Genomic DNA, 16,858 nt, shown 5'->3' on the forward strand with positions numbered 1-16,858 from the left:
CAATGTCCTTGCTGCATGCCTTATTTGGCTATCTCAGTGCACTTATCTTAACTGCTTGTTGGCGCATTTTCGCAATGTTAGTACACTAATACTTATTTCTGTCCCCTGATACACTCTCATAGTGACACGAATCACAATAGCACATTTCACAGTTCCCCTGCTCACCCACTGGCCATTTTTGAAAAGTGCACACAATGTGTGAGAGCTGCCAGTGGTCAGGGAGTCCCCCCAGTCTCCATGAGCTTTCCAAGAAGGTGGAGAGTGGCCTCCCTGTGACATGGTCCTGCTGTCTCAGCTCCTGGGATGCTGCCCCTGCTGTCCCATAGACAGGAAAGGATTGTGGTAGTTCCAGTGACCCCTGACTTGATCCCCATCCACTGCTGGTTGTTTTCGTCCAGATTCCTGCCTCCAGACACAGATGCCTGAGAGAACTTCCTGGTGAAGAGCCAGGAGAAGAGGACACAGGGATTCTCACCTCTTTCTGTTATTAATTTAATCAATGGCCACACCGTGTCTTTGTTTCTCCTTTAACTGTTCCTGCAGTAGTAACAGCTCGTTATGGGGCCCTTGAAATGCCTTACAGGTCTAGACCGAGTTTTGATCTGAACTGTTGCTGTGCTTGGAGGCTGCTGTCCTTGCCGACCAGATGAACTAACTTCTGCTACCCTGCCTTGGCAGTTTATTCCGTCCGTGTCACAGCTCTGTCTGCAACACTGACAGCTCCAGCTCAGCCAGTCAGGTCCCTGGCTGAGGACATTGCCTCACATCTGGGCTGAACCACCCCAGCTGTGGCACCAGCCCAGCTCTGACCTGCCCCAAGGAAACCTGGTACCAAGTGTCCAAGAGCCCATGTGTGCAAAGGCTTTGCTTCAGAGCACAGATATGACATGGCCCAAGATTGCTGAATGTATTTCTAGCCCTAGGAGTATAAAACCAGAATAAAATGGCTAAATTCCTTCAAATGAAGATGTTCCTCCCCTAGCTTGGAGATGTTAGATCCTTTGCTTCTGGTGTCCTGTCTAATGACAGGACAAGGAAAGATGATTCTCATACCAATTCATTTTTTAGCACAAAGAACACAATACTGGAAAGAAGTGTCTCTGCAGAGGAGAGAGAATCAACATCACTCATTACTTGAGGTTGTTTCAAAGGATGTGCCCCTGGAGCCCCAGGGACACTGTGAGGGAGCCCAGAGGGGACAGAGAAAGGGACATCATGGGCTGCTCCTGTGCTGCTGAGCTGGGCTGGGCTCCTGGCACAGAGGGAGCTCATGGCAAGCAGCAGCGCTGCAGAGAGACAGCTCTGCCCAGGAGCAGCTATTCTGCAAAGCGCAGCAGGGCTGAGGGCTCTGCCTGCAGCACCGAGGGGACAGGAGCCAGGCACAGAGAGGGAAATGCAGTCTGGGGTGGGAGGATGCTAAGAGATCACTGGGAGAAAAATCTTCCCAGATATTAAGCCTGTGGCTGCAGCGCATTGCATCTGCAAATCCTGATAGGATCTCAGAAAGCTCTCACATCGCAGAGCCTGCGAGAGATGTAAGTACAGCTCTCAGAGATTCTCTGATCAGAGGAGGAGGATGTGCTGCAGAGCAGGGATTGCCTTCTGCACTGTCAGAGTGACAAGAGATGAATGTTGCATTCTCCCAAGGATGGCTGTGGGGTGAAAATATAAATGAGCACCCAGGACTGCCCAGGGCTGTCCTGCAGAGCAGGGACCCTGCACCCCAGGGCTGTGCCGGGACAGGGACTCTGTCGCCTGCCAGGGTCAGCGCTCAGCCTGCCCGGGGAGATGCCAGCAACACTGAGGGGAGAAGCTGCGGGGGGAAGGAGAGACCCCTAGCACGGCAGGGTCCTTCTGCTGCTGGGTTACAGATATTACTATAAGTAAGTTTCCTATTCCAAGGCTAGTGGAAAGGCGGGTGTAGGAAAGGATAAATGCAAAATGAGTTCTCACTTTTTCACAAGTCACTGAGACTCCTGAACTGCAACTCTGAGTGATCAGCACATCTGCCAGAAGCCTCGGAACATCCCTTCAGCCACTCCTCTGCCCATGGACAGCAGCAGCATCACATCTGCTGAACCCATCAGCCTCAGTCTGACCTGTCCTTTTTTCCAACCTGCAAACCTCTGCTCTCAGCAGTGCCTGGTGGCTTTTCAGGGTAACATGGCAGTATGATCAGCCTCCATCTCAGAAATGTGCCAGCCCAGGGCAGCTGGAGCAAGACAGAGGGACAGAGCAGCTGCCCTCACTCTGCACTGACCCACAGGCATTCTCTTGCCTTGCGGGACTCGCTCTGTTCTCCCTGAGTGCAGCAGAAATTCTGAAGGTTTCTGACACCCAAGAACAGTCTCCAGGGGAGTTGCAGGATTGGTCTAGATGATCTTTCGAGGTCCGTTCCAATGCCTAACATTCTGTGATTCTGTGAAGCTGTAAAAAACCCAAACATTTCAAATTTAATTTTACCGTCCTGTTTCATTCTTGGTGATAGTGCAGATGCTGACAGGCTCTTCTCACCAGCAGCAGTTTCAGATGACAACTTTGAACCCCAGGTCTGTCCCCTGTCCCCCGTTCCCATGACCCCTGCTGCAGAGCAGGGCTGACTCCTGGGCAGCCAGTGGGCACAGGCCCTACTCCTCACGGCACCTCCAGCCAGCACCACCCAGGGCTCAGCCACGGAGCTGAAGGAAGGTCTGGAAAAGGACAACGGGGTGTGGAGCAGGGGAGGGTGTGTGAGAAATGGCTTTAATTTTGCTCAGAGATGTCTCCCCTAACGTGTCACTGTCTTTCGCTCCTGTGACAGTCTTCCATGCCCAGAGGCAGCAAATGTCCAACAGCAGCTCCATCACCCAGTTCCTCCTCCTGGCATTCACAGATACACGGGAGCTGCAGCTCTTGCACTTCTGGCTCTTCCTGGGCATCTACCTGGCTGCCCTCCTGGGCAACGGCCTCATCATCACCACCATAGCCTGTGACCAGCACCTGCACACCCCCATGTACTTCTTCCTGCTCAACCTCGCCCTCCTCGACCTTGGTTCCATCTCCACCACTGTCCCCAAATCCATGGCCAATTCCCTCTGGGACACCAGGGCCATTTCATATACAGGATGTGTTGCCCAGCTCTTTTTTTTTCTTTTCTGTGCTGCAGCAGAATATTTTATTCTCATAGTCATGTCCTATGACCGCTATGTTGCCATCTGCAAACCCCTGCACTACAGGACCCTCCTGGGCAGCAGAGCTTGTGTCCACATGGCAGCAGCTGCCTGGGCCACTGGGTTTCTCTATTCTGTGCTGCACACAGTCAGTACATTTTCACTGCCGCTCTGCAAGGGCAATGGCCTGGACCAGTTCTTCTGTGAAATCCCCCAGATCCTCAAGCTTTCCTGCTCTCGCTCCAACCTCCGGGAACTTGGGCTTATTGTCTTTAGTGCCTGTTTAATTTCTATGTGTTTCATTTTCATTGTGCTGTCCTATGTGCAAATTTTCAGGGCCGTGCTGAGGATCCCCTCTGAGCAGGGACGGCACAAAGCCTTTTCCACGTGCCTCCCGCACCTGGCTGTGGTCTCCTTGTTTGTCAGCACTGTCATATTTGCCTACCTGAAGCCCCGCTCCATCTCTTCCCTATCCTTGGATCTGGTGGTGTCTGTTCTGTACTCTTTGGTGCCTCCAGCAGTGAACCCCCTCATCTACAGCATGAGGAACCAGGAGCTCAAGGATTCCCTGTGGAAACTAATGGTGGGATGCTTTTCAAAATAATAAACTACCCGTCATCTTCTCTTCAACAGATAACAATTTTAATGTAACTCATTAGAGGCTCAGACTTGTGTGTATGTGTGTTGGTGGTGTTTATTTCTTAATCAGTCATGATATTTTTGTCATCCCCTTTCTAAGTCACTGTCTGCCTTTCCTTTTCAACCCACTGGCTGTGTAGATATGCAGCCATGCTCTCTGTGTATTTAAACGAAATAAAGGGCTGTGCATGTATTTATTTCAGTGAGATTCTTCCTCCAAGACCTTTTTTGAGCTGCAGGGACAGTTCCTGTGCGTGGGTGGAGGGGAAAAGAGTCCAGCCTGGCAGCACTGCCAGGGAGCAGCAGCGCTTGGCCTTCCAGAGCTGTTCTCGATCCACTCCCACACTCTCCTTCTCATCCCTTGTGTTGGTGCAAGGCCTGAGTGCTCTGGCAGCCTGGTCACCGTCCTGCTGTGTGTGAGTCCTGTGAGCGCAGGCAGGGACAAGCAATGGGCACTTCTGTGACACAACTGGCTTCCGGAACAGTACTTCTATAAAGGCAAGTTTCTCTTAAGAACATGCACAAGAAAGCAGCCTGCAGGTTGAAACACCAGTGTACAGCTGAACAGTGTGTGTGTGCAGGGCTGGGCACACAGCAGTGTCCTCTCACAGCCAGGCCTCCTGCCAGAGACCTGCAGGACCAGCAGAGCAGGGTCTGGGCTGTGCCATGTGCACTGGACACCCTGAGGAAGGAGCCTCAGGTCAATCATCATGCACTGGCCCCTCACAACCACCATTTCCAGCACTGGCTTCTCAACCACAGAGGTTGTTTTTCCCTCCATGGATGGACACTGAATGAATAGTTCAGCAGTCCGAGTTTGTATTGTACAGATGAGATGTGAGCATGCACATCATGTATGTGACGTGACATGAACGCGAGTGAGCACAAACACCATCAACTATTCCTTGAGGTTGCATGAAGGCCTGTGGCACAAAGAAGGCCTTGAGGTCACTTCATATTGGGAGGAATACCCCATGGGAAATCACCTGAATGCAGCCCTGGGATGTGCTTCCTTGAACTGAGGTCCCCGTGTCCATTCCTCGTGACGTGGGACATCTCAGATGAGTGCAGAGCAGGGTGACACACCACAGGGCTGAGGTGTCTCCCGTCCCTTGGGAGTGGCAACAGGAGGCCAGAGAGACACTGCGACTCCTGCCTCTGTGTGTGAAAGGGACAGACTCTGTCTGTGAGCATCCCTGGGTGCATAAGGAGTCCATGAGGCCAGCTCAGATGTGGACACCTGACAGAACCCTGACATTTCTGTGTGTGACTCCAGGAACCAACAACACAGGCCCAGTGAGACTGATCTCAGCTGCCTTGGACAGGCTCACTGCAAGTGCTGCTGTCTGCTACGTCACCCTTGCCCGTGATTCTGGATTGTGCTCTCATAAGAATCAGGGTAATTAGAAAGGTTCTGGGGTCTTTGGAAAAGGCAGACATCAAAGCCATGTTCAAGAAAGGCAAGAAGAAGCATTGGTAGAATTGCAGGTTAGTCAGCTGCCTCTGTCCCTGGGAAGGAGATTGGACACGTCCTCCTGTAGAATGAGATTTTAGCTCTTTTGAGGGTGATGCCAAGGTGGGTGGAGGCCTTGAACAACCTCCCCTGGTTCACCCGGCCTTGAGCAGGACAGTGAGACAAGATGAGTGAGAAAAGGGCTCTCTTCAAGCAAGGCAAGGAAGCGAGATGGATGTCTACAGCCTGCAGGGAAAGAGGGGCAGGTGCAGGACTGTGTAGAACACGCTTCAGTCTTGGTCAGGTCCTGGGGGCTAAGGAGGGGGATGGATGGGTGTGGTATTTTGAAGGTCAGTTGGGTCTCAGACACTCATAATCCAGTCAGAAGCACGTGGCTGTGAAGGGGACTGTGGTGTCAGTTCTGTCTCTGGAGGTGACAGCCCAGCAGCAGGGACATGGCTGGGAAAGAACCTCGGCCTAAGTACCCACAGGCCCTACCCAGGAAGAGGCCTTGGAGACGGGCTGTCATGTCCATCCCACCTGAGTTCATGAAGGGACAGCAGCAGGGACATGGTCGTGTCTGTCAGAGAAGCTGAAAGGCCAGCAGCAGTGCTGGGATTTAGAAGATCATGGTGAGGTGACTTCTCTCTGGTCAAGTGCAAGACCACAAGAAGACTAACAGGTTGGGTTCCCTGTTTGAATTGCAGTTTCTGAGGTGGTAAAGCTTTCTCAAGTAGTGGGAAAAAGCAGCAGAGAAAAAAAAAAGCCACCAAGTACAGATTGGGAAGTGGAGACTGGTTATCAGGAGGAAGAAATGTCACTGGAAGGGCAGTGCCGTGGTGCAAGAGGTCACCCAGAGGGAGCTGGATCAGCCCATGGCTTTGTGTTCCAAAGAACAGCCAGTGAGGGTGCAGACACATCAGTGAAGGAACAGAAATGCTGGGGTGAGAGCAGGTGGGGAAGGGAGATGGGTGTCTACAGCCTGCAGGGAAAGAGGGGCAGGTGTAGGACCATGTAGAACAGCTTCTGGTGGAGATGGCAAAGGGCGCTGGCAAGGCTGGAAGGCACCAGCAGAACCGAGGCCTCTGTCACCTTGGCCATGGCAGTTGTCTCTGCCACTGAGGCCTAGGAGAAGACATGTTATCCCCATGGCACTGGGGCCTCGTTGTCTCCTTGCAGCCCCATGGGGAAGCTGGAAGTTGTTGTACCAGTGTTGTCCTTCCCTTGGCCTTGCACACCCACATCCCACGGTCCCAGGAAGAGCCCTGAGCCGTGTGTGAGGGACAGGATCCCCCTCCCCATTGCCTGGAGGTCATGGCTTCTCCTTTCTGCTTCAGAAAGCAAACCAAGGGGTTTCTCAGCATCAGAGCCACCTGCACAGGGCCTTGGCCTCCCTGTCATCACAGCCTCCAATTATCTGCTCTAACGAGTCCCTGGGGAGGCTTTGTCAGGAACAGCCCTCAGTGGGGCCTATTAATGCTTCAAGGAAATTTGGGGTTTGCTTTTGCCTTTGGCTCCTTGAGAGCTTTGTTGAGTCTCTTCTGAGCTTCATGGACTCAGCCTCATATACTCCATGGGCTCACTAAAATTCTTCAAGCCCTCACAAGTCATGTCTCTTCCATCATTTTCTTCAAGTATTGAAGAATTATAGAGCTCATTAGAGAGGTTTCAGGAGGGTAGGTAAAGAGGACATTTTGAATGAGCACTAGGGAGAAGTGAGAGAAGAATGGGATCCCATGGATACTGGTGCAGAGTGTCTCCTGAGGAGGTTGGACAGGTGGGAAAAGCAGTCCCTTGAGGCCAGACACGGGATGGACATCCTTACTCCTCACCTCTCCAGCCTCCCTGTTTTGCTCATTGGCCCCCTGGCAGTTACATCACTTTTCTTTACATCAGATTCTCCACTCAAGTTTGCACCTGATTGTTACAGCTTCTCTGCACGAATTACTTCATGCTTTCCTTAGAGATCTAGATTTAAATAGGCACAAAGAGGCTTTTTTAATTGGCAAAAGCAAAAAAGATAATGAGAAAGAAAACACAACAGAACAAAATGAACAATAAAATATACTCTGTCGTTAGTTTAAGCAACTTCCAGTGAGGTCCATCACCACAATTGAAGAGTTGCCTACAGGGAGTATGAGAGTGACAGCTGAAAGACAATTCAGCTTTACCTGCCTGAAGCTCAAAGCAGAGAAAGGTGACAGGCTCTGAATGAGCAAAGAGTGAGAGGAGGAAGAACCTCTGGGGAGCAATGAAAAGTGCAAATGTTGAGACAGGCTTCTGAAGAGACGACTGCAGACATGGTGGGTTGAATAAGGACAGGTAGAAACACCTGGATGTTCAGGGGGATTAAATACACAGTATCATAGGCAGAGTTCTGGAAATACAAGCACAGGGTAACTACAATATTTCTTCTCCTGCAATTCATACATATTGTAAAAATCCATATTTTGGCAGGACAGAAATTCATGGACATTTTATTTAAAACATTGAATCATTTCAGCTGATGAGTGAGTTGTGGGTTTGTATTGTTTGTTTGTTTTTTTAAAAGAACTGAGAGCAGTTCTCATGTTTTCAGGCAGAGCTCCATGGTCTGACCATAAGCCCGCAGTGCAAACCTCCAGAGGCCCCAGGGTACCTGAGGTATCTGCCTGGGACTGGCAGTTATCACACAAGACTGATAGAGCCCTGTCGCTTCCATCATGTACATCTGGTCTTCAAGACTTGTACGCTTAATTAGATAAGTTTCAAGGGTGTATTGAAGGAGGAAGGTACAGAAAGAGCACTTAGAAGAAGTGACAGGAGAATTCTCCCATTGATACTGATGCAGAGTGTCCCCTGAGGAGGTGTGGACAGGAAGGAGCAGCAGTCTGCCTGAGGTCCATCACTGTATGGAGAACCTGCTCCTCACCTCCCCAACCCCGCCATGTCTCTCTGTACTCTTGACTGTGCTAGTGGAAAATATTCATCCATATGACACATGTAAGGTTTAGATCCCTCCCAGAGATCTCCTCATCTCCCCAGTTAGCCCAGAAAGAGACAAACACACACACAAACGGGTCTGGGATGGACTATTCTTGAGCTCGAACATCACAGAGTCATAGAATATCTCGAGTTAGAAGATCCCCATAAGGATCAATGAGTCCAGCTCCCCGCTGCTCGCACAACCACATAACACTAAACCACAAGACAAAGAGCATCGTCCAGACACTCCTTGACCTCTGACAGGCTGGGAGCCGTGACCACTTCCCTGGGGAGCCTGTTCCAGTGACCGACCACCCTCCAGTGAAGAACTTTCTCCTAATGTCCAGTCTGAACGTTCCCTGACGCAGGCTCATTCCATTTCCATCTGTCCTGTTCTCACTGGTCACCCGAGACAGGACATTGGCCCCTCACCTCTGCTGCCTCTCTGAGGAAGGTGCAGACTGTGATGAGGGCTGTCCTGCTTTTCGTTAAAACAAGACTAACTGTCTTTTAGTGAATTTTCCTTTCAGCTTAAGCTCTTCTAAGTAACTGCATATTTCTGCAGTTGGCTCCATGTTTTTCAAACACTGTCTGCTCCACAGCTGACAACGGCCAATATTGACAGTTTTACTGAGCTAACAGTAGGGCTGCTATGCAGAAAAGTCCTAGGACTATATTTTCTTGCTATAGCAGCCAACATCGCTGGTGAATCTCTTATGTCCCATAAGTGAGGGGGTTGTACTTGCAGGGAGGGGTGGATAGAACAAGTGACGCCAATTGAAAACCGAGTTGTTCCATGCCATCCACATCATGCCTGAAAGGAGGTTGGAGCATGGAGGGTGTTGGTCTCTTCCTCCAAGGAGCAAGTGAGAGGACAAGAGGAAATGGCCTCAAGTTGTGCCAGGGGAGGTTTAGATTGGATATTAGGGAAAAATTCTTCATGAAAAGGGATGTCAGGCATTGGAACAGGCTGCCCAGGGCAGTGTTGGAGTCACAATCCCTGTAGGGGTTTAAAAGGTGTTTAGACAAGGTCATTAGGGACATGGTTTAGTGCTAGATTTGGGTTATGGTTGGACTCGATGAACCTGATGGTCTCTTCCAATCAAAATGATCTTATGATTCTATGGAGAGATGATCTGAAGGCAGGTTGGCAGCAGACCCTGAGGCTCTGCTGGGGCTGGGCACATCTGGCTCCTCCCAGCAGGATTTTGGAAAGTCCCTTCCCAGCTGTGAGCGCCAGGCCAAGGGCACGGGGCAGAAACAGCCCCCACCCCTGAGGGCCCTGGCCCCCGACTGGCCTCTGTCCCCAAACTACTCAAACTTCTAAACAGGCTCTCCCTCTACCTGAATGATCTTCAGTTTTAAGAAAATGCCAAACAAACGTGTACTTCTGGATGAGGATGGAGCAGGTTCAGGTCCAGGACCAGGGCTGCTGCAGGAGCAGGTGTCTCCAGCACAGACAGGCTGGGGGGGACCTGTCGACCTCGGCACCCTTGGGCCCCACCATGGCCCAGTTCAGCAGCCCTGGGCCCGAGGGCTCAGCCCAGGGACAGCCCCACAACCAGGGTCAGAGCGGTTCCTGCTGCTGCCCCGAGGGTCACCAGCCCCAGTCAGCCCTGGGCCAGAGTGCAGGTGTCTGAGCTGGGCTGAGGTGGAAGGGGCTGGAAACAGCTCATCAGGAGGAGGCGATGGGAGAAGGTGCCGTGTGTGTGGCAGCAGGGATGAACTGACACCCTCAGTTTGGTATCTGGATCAGTGCTGGGCTTGCACATGGACTAAGCCCCAGCTCAGAGCACAAATTGCTGTTGCCAGCACTAGGTGCCAAGCGCTGTTCCTGCTCTCTCCTCCCTGGTGCCACCCAAGCGCACGACTGCCCTGCCTGCTCCTGCCTTGGGGTTGGGGAACTCGGGGTCAAAAGGAAAGACAGACTCGTGTGGTTATGGGATCTCTGAAGTGTCCTGAGATTGCTTTGCTAATCACTCTGTAACGGTTCCTGAGCTATTAATTCGATTATAGGCACAGAGAGGCAAATGAGGCATGAACCACCTTTCCAGTTAAGGTTTCCTTCTTAGAAAAAAACACACTTCCATTTTCTCATCGGCAACACACTGAAAGATGGACGCTGAAGCAGCATCTGCCTCTTGTGAAAACAGGTAACAACAGATGGTTCCATTGATCCTTAGTTGCTTCCTGCACAGGAAAACTCTCCATTAATTTAATCTTTGGTGTACAGGCAGGGCCTTGCTGATGTTCCTGTGGAGGCAGCAAGCATGTGGATGTCAGGCTTTCTGCAGATTTGTGACTGAGTTTTCCTGTTTTCCTTAATAAGGAAAATCTTGCTGTGGACTCCTGAAGTCTCCCATAAGCTGATGGGTTCAGAGAAGGATGGGGAGCTGTAGTTAGCTCAGGGAGGACCAGTCAGCATCACAGGCAAAGCAGACTGGAACTCGACTTGGTGAACATTAATGGAATTTATTGATAGATGAAACTGGCCCCTCGCCCCCGTCTTTGGGCGGATCACCGTGCACCCTGAACCGATACAGGCAGGTGTGCTCCGGGTGGCCCCAGTTGCTCAGCACTTGCAGCTGGATGTAATTCACAACCCCAGGGAGCTCGTTCTGAAACGACAAGAAGAAATGAGTTGCCTTTTCCTCTCTGGTACGTGACCACTGACAGAAGTGCCGCAGCGACGGCCTCGTTCAACAGCTTCCTTCCAGCTGCCCCGCGAGGGCTTTGGACCTGTCGTGGGCAAGATGTCCTTGTCCTGCTCTACCTCGTTGGGCCATGAGAACTAGTAAAGGAAGAAGCAGCACCCAGATGCCTCAGCAAATACGCTGGAAAGTTCTTGCCTGCTTTGGGGCACAGGCTTCCACAGTCAGAAGACCCAGTGGTGGTGTCAGGAAAACAGCTCATTACCTTCTCTAGAAAGCCAAGGAAACAGAATGGCCTCCCTGTCACTGCTCACTGCCAGCACCAACAGAATCCTCAGGAAGCCCAGTATTTCTGGTCTTTAACTGGCAGAGCAGCAGTCGTGCATCCTACGGGATGTGGCCTCTCGTGTGCACTTGGGGTCCAGACAGTCAAGTTGATTCTAGTTTCAACTGTGGCGCTTCTAAGTGCTGAAGTTTAAACCCAAAATGAAAGAGAAGAAAAGCGGCAGTCCAGCCATGTGCCACCAGGAAGTTAAATCAGAAGGAAGGCCAGCGTGGCACACGTTCAAGGACAGGGCTGCCTGTAGCCCTTTGGCAGGGAAGCCTCTCCCCATCCAGCCGCATTTCTCCTCCTCTCCTACAGTTCTCCTCCCTCTTTGTCCCCATACCTTCAGCTGGAAGGTCTGAGTGGGATTCAGCGCTGCCAGGAAGGTGAACTCTCCCAGGAATGTTCCTTGCTCATCGTCTTCTTCCTTGAAGCCCTACAGAAGGATAGAGGTGGAGGAAACAAGAGCGTCTGGTGCATCATGGCAAGACTGAACTTCAGTCGGTGAAGTACAGCGTTATTTCAGCTATGTAGTAGCACAAGGAAAAGATGAGAAGCTGCAGGTGGGCAGCACGCCACACTTGCCTACTCAACGAGTCCAAGCTGCCGGTCAGAAAAGGAGCAGACGCTCCCAGTGAGAGGGAGGTAACCTAAGGATCACAAATGCCACTGGCATTGGAAGCCAAGAAGGTCTAGGACCATGCACTATCCAGCTCCTTTTCCCTATGGCTCCTGGAGTAGCCTCTTGCCCCAGAAGCTTCCTTTCGAGTGGTCCATTGAATAAAAGAGGAATACAATGGGAAGGGAGCGACTCCAACGAGCCTGTTTGTTCTGAGAGCCAGGAGGAACCTTCAGGCCACTCCACTCTTAGACCCATCTTCACCCCCTGCGTAGAAATGCTGTGCAACCCCCTGCCCCCAACTCCAGAGAAATCACTTACGTAGACAGCAAAGTCCTTTGGAGCTCCGGAGATACTTTCTCCATGGAACGCTGTCCCCGACACATGGTCCATGCTGACTGCTCTGGGAATGACTGGCTCAGACAGCTTGATGAAGACCTGTCCTTGACTTCCTGGGAAGGGCCAGCAGCTTCCAGGATGATTTTCTGGCTGAACAAAGAAGAAGAAACTACATTGACATGGAGAAGGTTGCCCTGGCCCTCTCCCAGAGCTCTGCAGGCACCTCTGCCCTTCTCCTTCTGTGCCGTGCTGACAGTTTGCACAGTGACTGGGCAGACACAGACTGCAGGAGCAGCCTGGCCTGGTAGAAGCTCCCACCGAGAACCTGGGGCACTCTGGGACAGGAAATACTCAGCAGGGAGACACAGGAGGAGAGCAGGTCCATGTGAGAAGGAGGCAGGAGAAGAAGCTTCGAGGAGCAAAGACGGGGGGAAAGGCAACTCTAGAGCAGCGTGTGTGGTTCATTCTCTGACCTCTGTTTTACTGCTTCTTGGTGCTCCTACCTCAAGAACAAGCTCAGGGGACCTCATGTAATCCATCACCGGCATGGAGTACAGGAAGACTTTGGCTTTGTCATTCCGGAGGGATGGAGAAGTCCTTGAATGAATGACAGCAGCCCCTGGAAATTCAAACATGAGCAGAATCATCAGGCAGTGTTGGGAGCAATATTGCACTGTTGACTTGAAAAAGCTTCTCAGTTGTCATCCATGTCCTACAGTGGGTTCCCCTCTTTCTTACGGGAATGACCCCTCGAGAACACACAGCAGGGAGTCATGGGGCCATGGAAAAAGGCAAGAACGTGAACCAGGCTTTCTGTGCTTCCCATGGGGTCTGGCCCATTACAGGCTCTGTCAGTGGGGGCACTTGTAGGACACAAGGTGACCCTTGACTTCTCGCCCCTTCTCTCCTACCCCTGGGCATCTTCCAATGCCCATCTTGTCAATCTGGACAGGAAGCGCTTTGGAACTGGTTTGTTTGTACAGTGTCATGGTACCTGCTGATTTCAGGGCGTAATCAGGCATTGGAACCTGCATTTCCTCCAGCTTCTCCAGGGCTTCATTGATGATCTCCTGAACCGCCTGGGAAGGAACACAAAGGAGAGCGCCTGTTGGAAGGAAAAGGAAGGGGGCAAGCAGCTCCCCTGCAAGGCCAGCCAAGGTGCACGGGGACAAGGCCCATATGAGATGGAAGGAACACCCAAATTGCCTGGAAGCCTCCCAGGTTTGCTCTGCTGTGCTTGACGGGATCAGAAAGGGGGCGCTGCTCACTCCAGTGCTCTGAATGCTGGAGCTGCGGGAAGGGGCTTTTCCCGTGGAGAGGCCCCAGGCCAGGCAGCACAGACAGGCAAGGAAGCGTGGCCATGACAGCACTTGTTCCAGCAGCACCAGCCTGTTGGCTGTGACAGGGAATGGAGTAGGATACGTGCCGGAGGGAGGATAAAACCCCTGAGGAGATCCTTCTGCCTTGTGCCCTTACCCGTCCGGTAAAGCCTGGGAGCCTTCCCTGCTTCACGCCTTCATGGAGAGCCCGCTCAGCCACATCCTTTGCGCTCCAGCGCAGATTATAAAGCTGTTCCTGGACCTTACGGAGCTGGTCTGGCAGGGATTGGATTTCACTCAGGTCTCCTAATTCCGCTGCAGTGCTCCAGAATGTTAAGGCGCCAAGTCGTCCCACGTGGTAAACACCTGTCAGACGCGCACCAGAGCTTAGAACTTGGTCTAAGGCTGGGTTGTGCCTGGGGCTGCCCTCTCCCCTTTCTGTGTCTCTCCCCAGCGCCATTGTTGTCTCTCCTCTTATTGTCTTTGACAGTGGCCATCATGGCGTACGGGCTCCGCAAGAGATGGACGTTCCCTGCCCTGGACTGTGCTCCTTGTCCTGCAAAAGATTTTCATCCCCCTGGGGCAGGAGAGCTCAGCCACGGCCTCTCCCTCGGCTGAAGAGAACTGGCTTAGCCCTCCTGGGGAAGGCAAGTCACCCCTTCCTCACCCCCACACCCGTCCCACTGGAGCAGGGACTGGCACAGCTCTGTCGGGGACTTTCTGCTCTCAGCTGAGCTCCTCTGGTCACAGCGGGGGAAGCGGACCAGGACAGGATGGAGCCCTGAGTTCATCCTAAAGCACCATCCTCAGGTCAGAGCTCTGCAGAGACTCACCGAGAGAGAACAGGCCGAGAAGCAGCACCAGGAGTGTTGCCTTCACTGCCTTCATCTTCCTGCAGAGCAACAAGGAGGAAAAGGCTGGTGAAGCTGGCGGTTCCCGTGCAGATCAGCAGCAGACTGGAGAGCAGCAGCAGGGACTGCAGCCCTTGAGCCTGGCGTTCCTGGCGTGTGCGTTGGCTTGGTCCTGCACCAGCTCGAGTCACTGCTGGGGTTGTCACCAGCTGCACCAGTGGGGGATTTGTCATGGCAGCGATTGTTTCGTTAGCGACAAAGGACTCAAGATTGACTCTGGACTAAGAGCAGGAGTTGCAACAAGAGCTGTGGCCACACTTCCCATCTGTTGGGCTGGACAGGTATTCTTTGGAAATGGAAGGCACATGATGAACGCTGTTTCTGCTGCCCACCATCCAATCGGCACTTGTGCTGATCCTGTTCTCCACCCTCTCAAGAGAAGGTTCAGCCTGTGCCCCTACAGCAGGCTGTATCGGGGCCACTGCTTGGGACTCCCTCCATGTGATCCAAAATAGACCTGTCCCTCATTCTGCAGAGATCAAAGGCTTTCTGGGCCTTGCCCCTGTGGTCATGAAGAGACTGAAAGGCGGCTGCTGCCTTCCACCAGCTCCAGAGCGAGCTCTCAGGCTGCCCTCATGTTCCTCTCCTGTCCACCCTCCACCCACCCCAGCTGATGAGGTTGAAAACACACCTGGGCAAAGGGGAGGAAGATTTTTTAACATACCCGTTCAGACTTTGAACCTTTTCTGTCTGTCTCTTGGTACCTGCTGAGGTGCAGGTAACAAGCATCTGACTCGCTCACGAGTGAACCAAAAGCTCTGCGATCTCAGTTCCCTCAAGATCGAGAGTGACAAATGCGCAGGGAGACCCCTGCTTTTATACCCTGCTGTGCCGACCTCAGCGCTGATGCTGCTTTGTGACATCAGCGGCAGTGAGTGATGTCACAATGGAAGAGGCTGCGCCCCGTTGGGAGGCAAAGTCCAACCTGACAGCAGCGGGTTTTGCAGTCCTCTCTGCAAGGGCAGAAATCCTGCACCCTAGAAAGATTGGAAAGATACAGGAACATGTTACTCTCAGAAAACAGACTCTGTCAACCACTCTTCCTCTTGCTTACTGAAGTTCAGATGGTGTGAGAAAAAAAAAAAACAAACTACAAAAAAGCAAGATTCTTGTTCTTATTTTATGGAGCCCATTATATCAGCCACTCAACATTAAGTCCAACTCCAGCCTGAACCTCAGAATAAGAAATGCCATCATAAAATTTCCAGGAAATGGAAGGGCTTTGAAGTGGCAAGACCCGAAAACATTCATGAAAGCAGCGCCATGCAAGTCCACAGCCCTGATCACAGACCACCTGCCCCGTTACCTAAGGCAATGATGTTCTCAGCTGATTTGCAGCCACTGACATCTGGAAAACAGCACAAGGTCTCTTGTTCTTTTGCGCCGAGCACGTAGGTTGACACTGGAGCTGGTAAGAAAAACATCCACAGTCATTCTGGTTTCATTGGAGGACATCAGGACAAGTTCAGTTCACATTCACAAGGAATCACAGCAGGTCCCACCAGTCCCTGCAGACCCCGACACGGCTCCTGTGCAGGGTCCCGAGGAGCAGTGAGCGCAGAACAAGAAACCTTCCTTCAAAAGAAGGTCCCCAGCCGGCTCTTTCCCCAAGCTGCACAGAGCAGCAGCTGAGAACAACCTCTGCCACAACTACACCCGGCTCTGCCGTCTGCAGGAGGAGACCAGCTCCTAAATGATCCCCAGCCCTACAGACACAGATCTTCCCCAGGGCAGTGCTCAGCAAATACCAGAGCACAGCGACACCTGGTCATTCAGTTGAAGCTGCTGGGGAGAAGGACAGGGGACTAGAAAGAGACAAATCAGACAAGAGAGAAGAGAGAGGAGCCCAGAGAGAAAGAAACACACAGGGAAAAGGCTGGAGAGATGGAGAGATCAAGACAAATAGGGACGAGGAGCCACAATGAGACAGGGAGGAAGAAAGAGGAGGGTGGAGGAGCAGGACAGAGGGACAAGGGGATGGGAAGGAGAAGAAGGAAAGTTGGGTAGAGAAAGACAGGGACAGGGAGGGGGATGTACAGATGGAGAAAAGGAAGGAGAGAGAGCAGAACAAAGCGACTGAGAAAGAAAGCAAAGGTAAGATAGGGATGAAGTGACTGACAAAGGGAGAAAACCCACAGTGAGCTGGAGGAAGAGGAAAGGAGGGCTGAGAAGCAGCAAAGAGGAAGAGACAAAAAATAAAAGGCAGAGCCAGCTGGACAGGGGTCGATTGCCAGAAGCAATGGGACAGGCAGCGGGGCAAGAATAAAGAGAGAAAAGATGGGGACAGGCAGCAGGACAGAGGGACAGTGAGAGGATAAAAGGGGCAGGGAACAGGATATACATGGAGAAACAATCAGCAGGAACAGAGAGAAAGATAGAAGAGAAAAAAAGAGATGAAGAGGGACATGGGACAGGGAGACAAACAGAGAAGGAAAGGGAGAAGGACAAGGATTGTCAGAGAAACACAAGGACAGGGAGCAGGACAGGGC

General features: G+C 52.1%; 1 protein-coding gene across 1 annotated transcript; it reads left to right on the forward strand.

Moving 5' to 3' along the window:
- Positions 1–2,736: 2,736 nt before the first annotated feature.
- Positions 2,737–3,753, forward strand: LOC135999904 (olfactory receptor 14A16-like). Its single transcript, XM_065653479.1, has one exon. It carries the CDS (start codon positions 2,737–2,739, stop codon positions 3,751–3,753), a length of 1,017 nt encoding a protein of 338 aa, XP_065509551.1.
- The last annotated feature ends 13,105 nt before the right edge of the window (positions 3,754–16,858 follow it).

Source organism: Caloenas nicobarica, chromosome 30 (assembly GCF_036013445.1).
Source record: "Caloenas nicobarica isolate bCalNic1 chromosome 30, bCalNic1.hap1, whole genome shotgun sequence".
Lineage (NCBI taxonomy): Eukaryota > Metazoa > Chordata > Aves > Columbiformes > Columbidae > Caloenas > Caloenas nicobarica.

Excerpts from the sequence above, each read along its gene's own strand:
- LOC135999904 (XM_065653479.1), top strand. The coding sequence starts at position 2,737 with ATGGCTTTAATTTTGCTCAGAGATGTCTCCCCTAACGTGTCACTGTCT.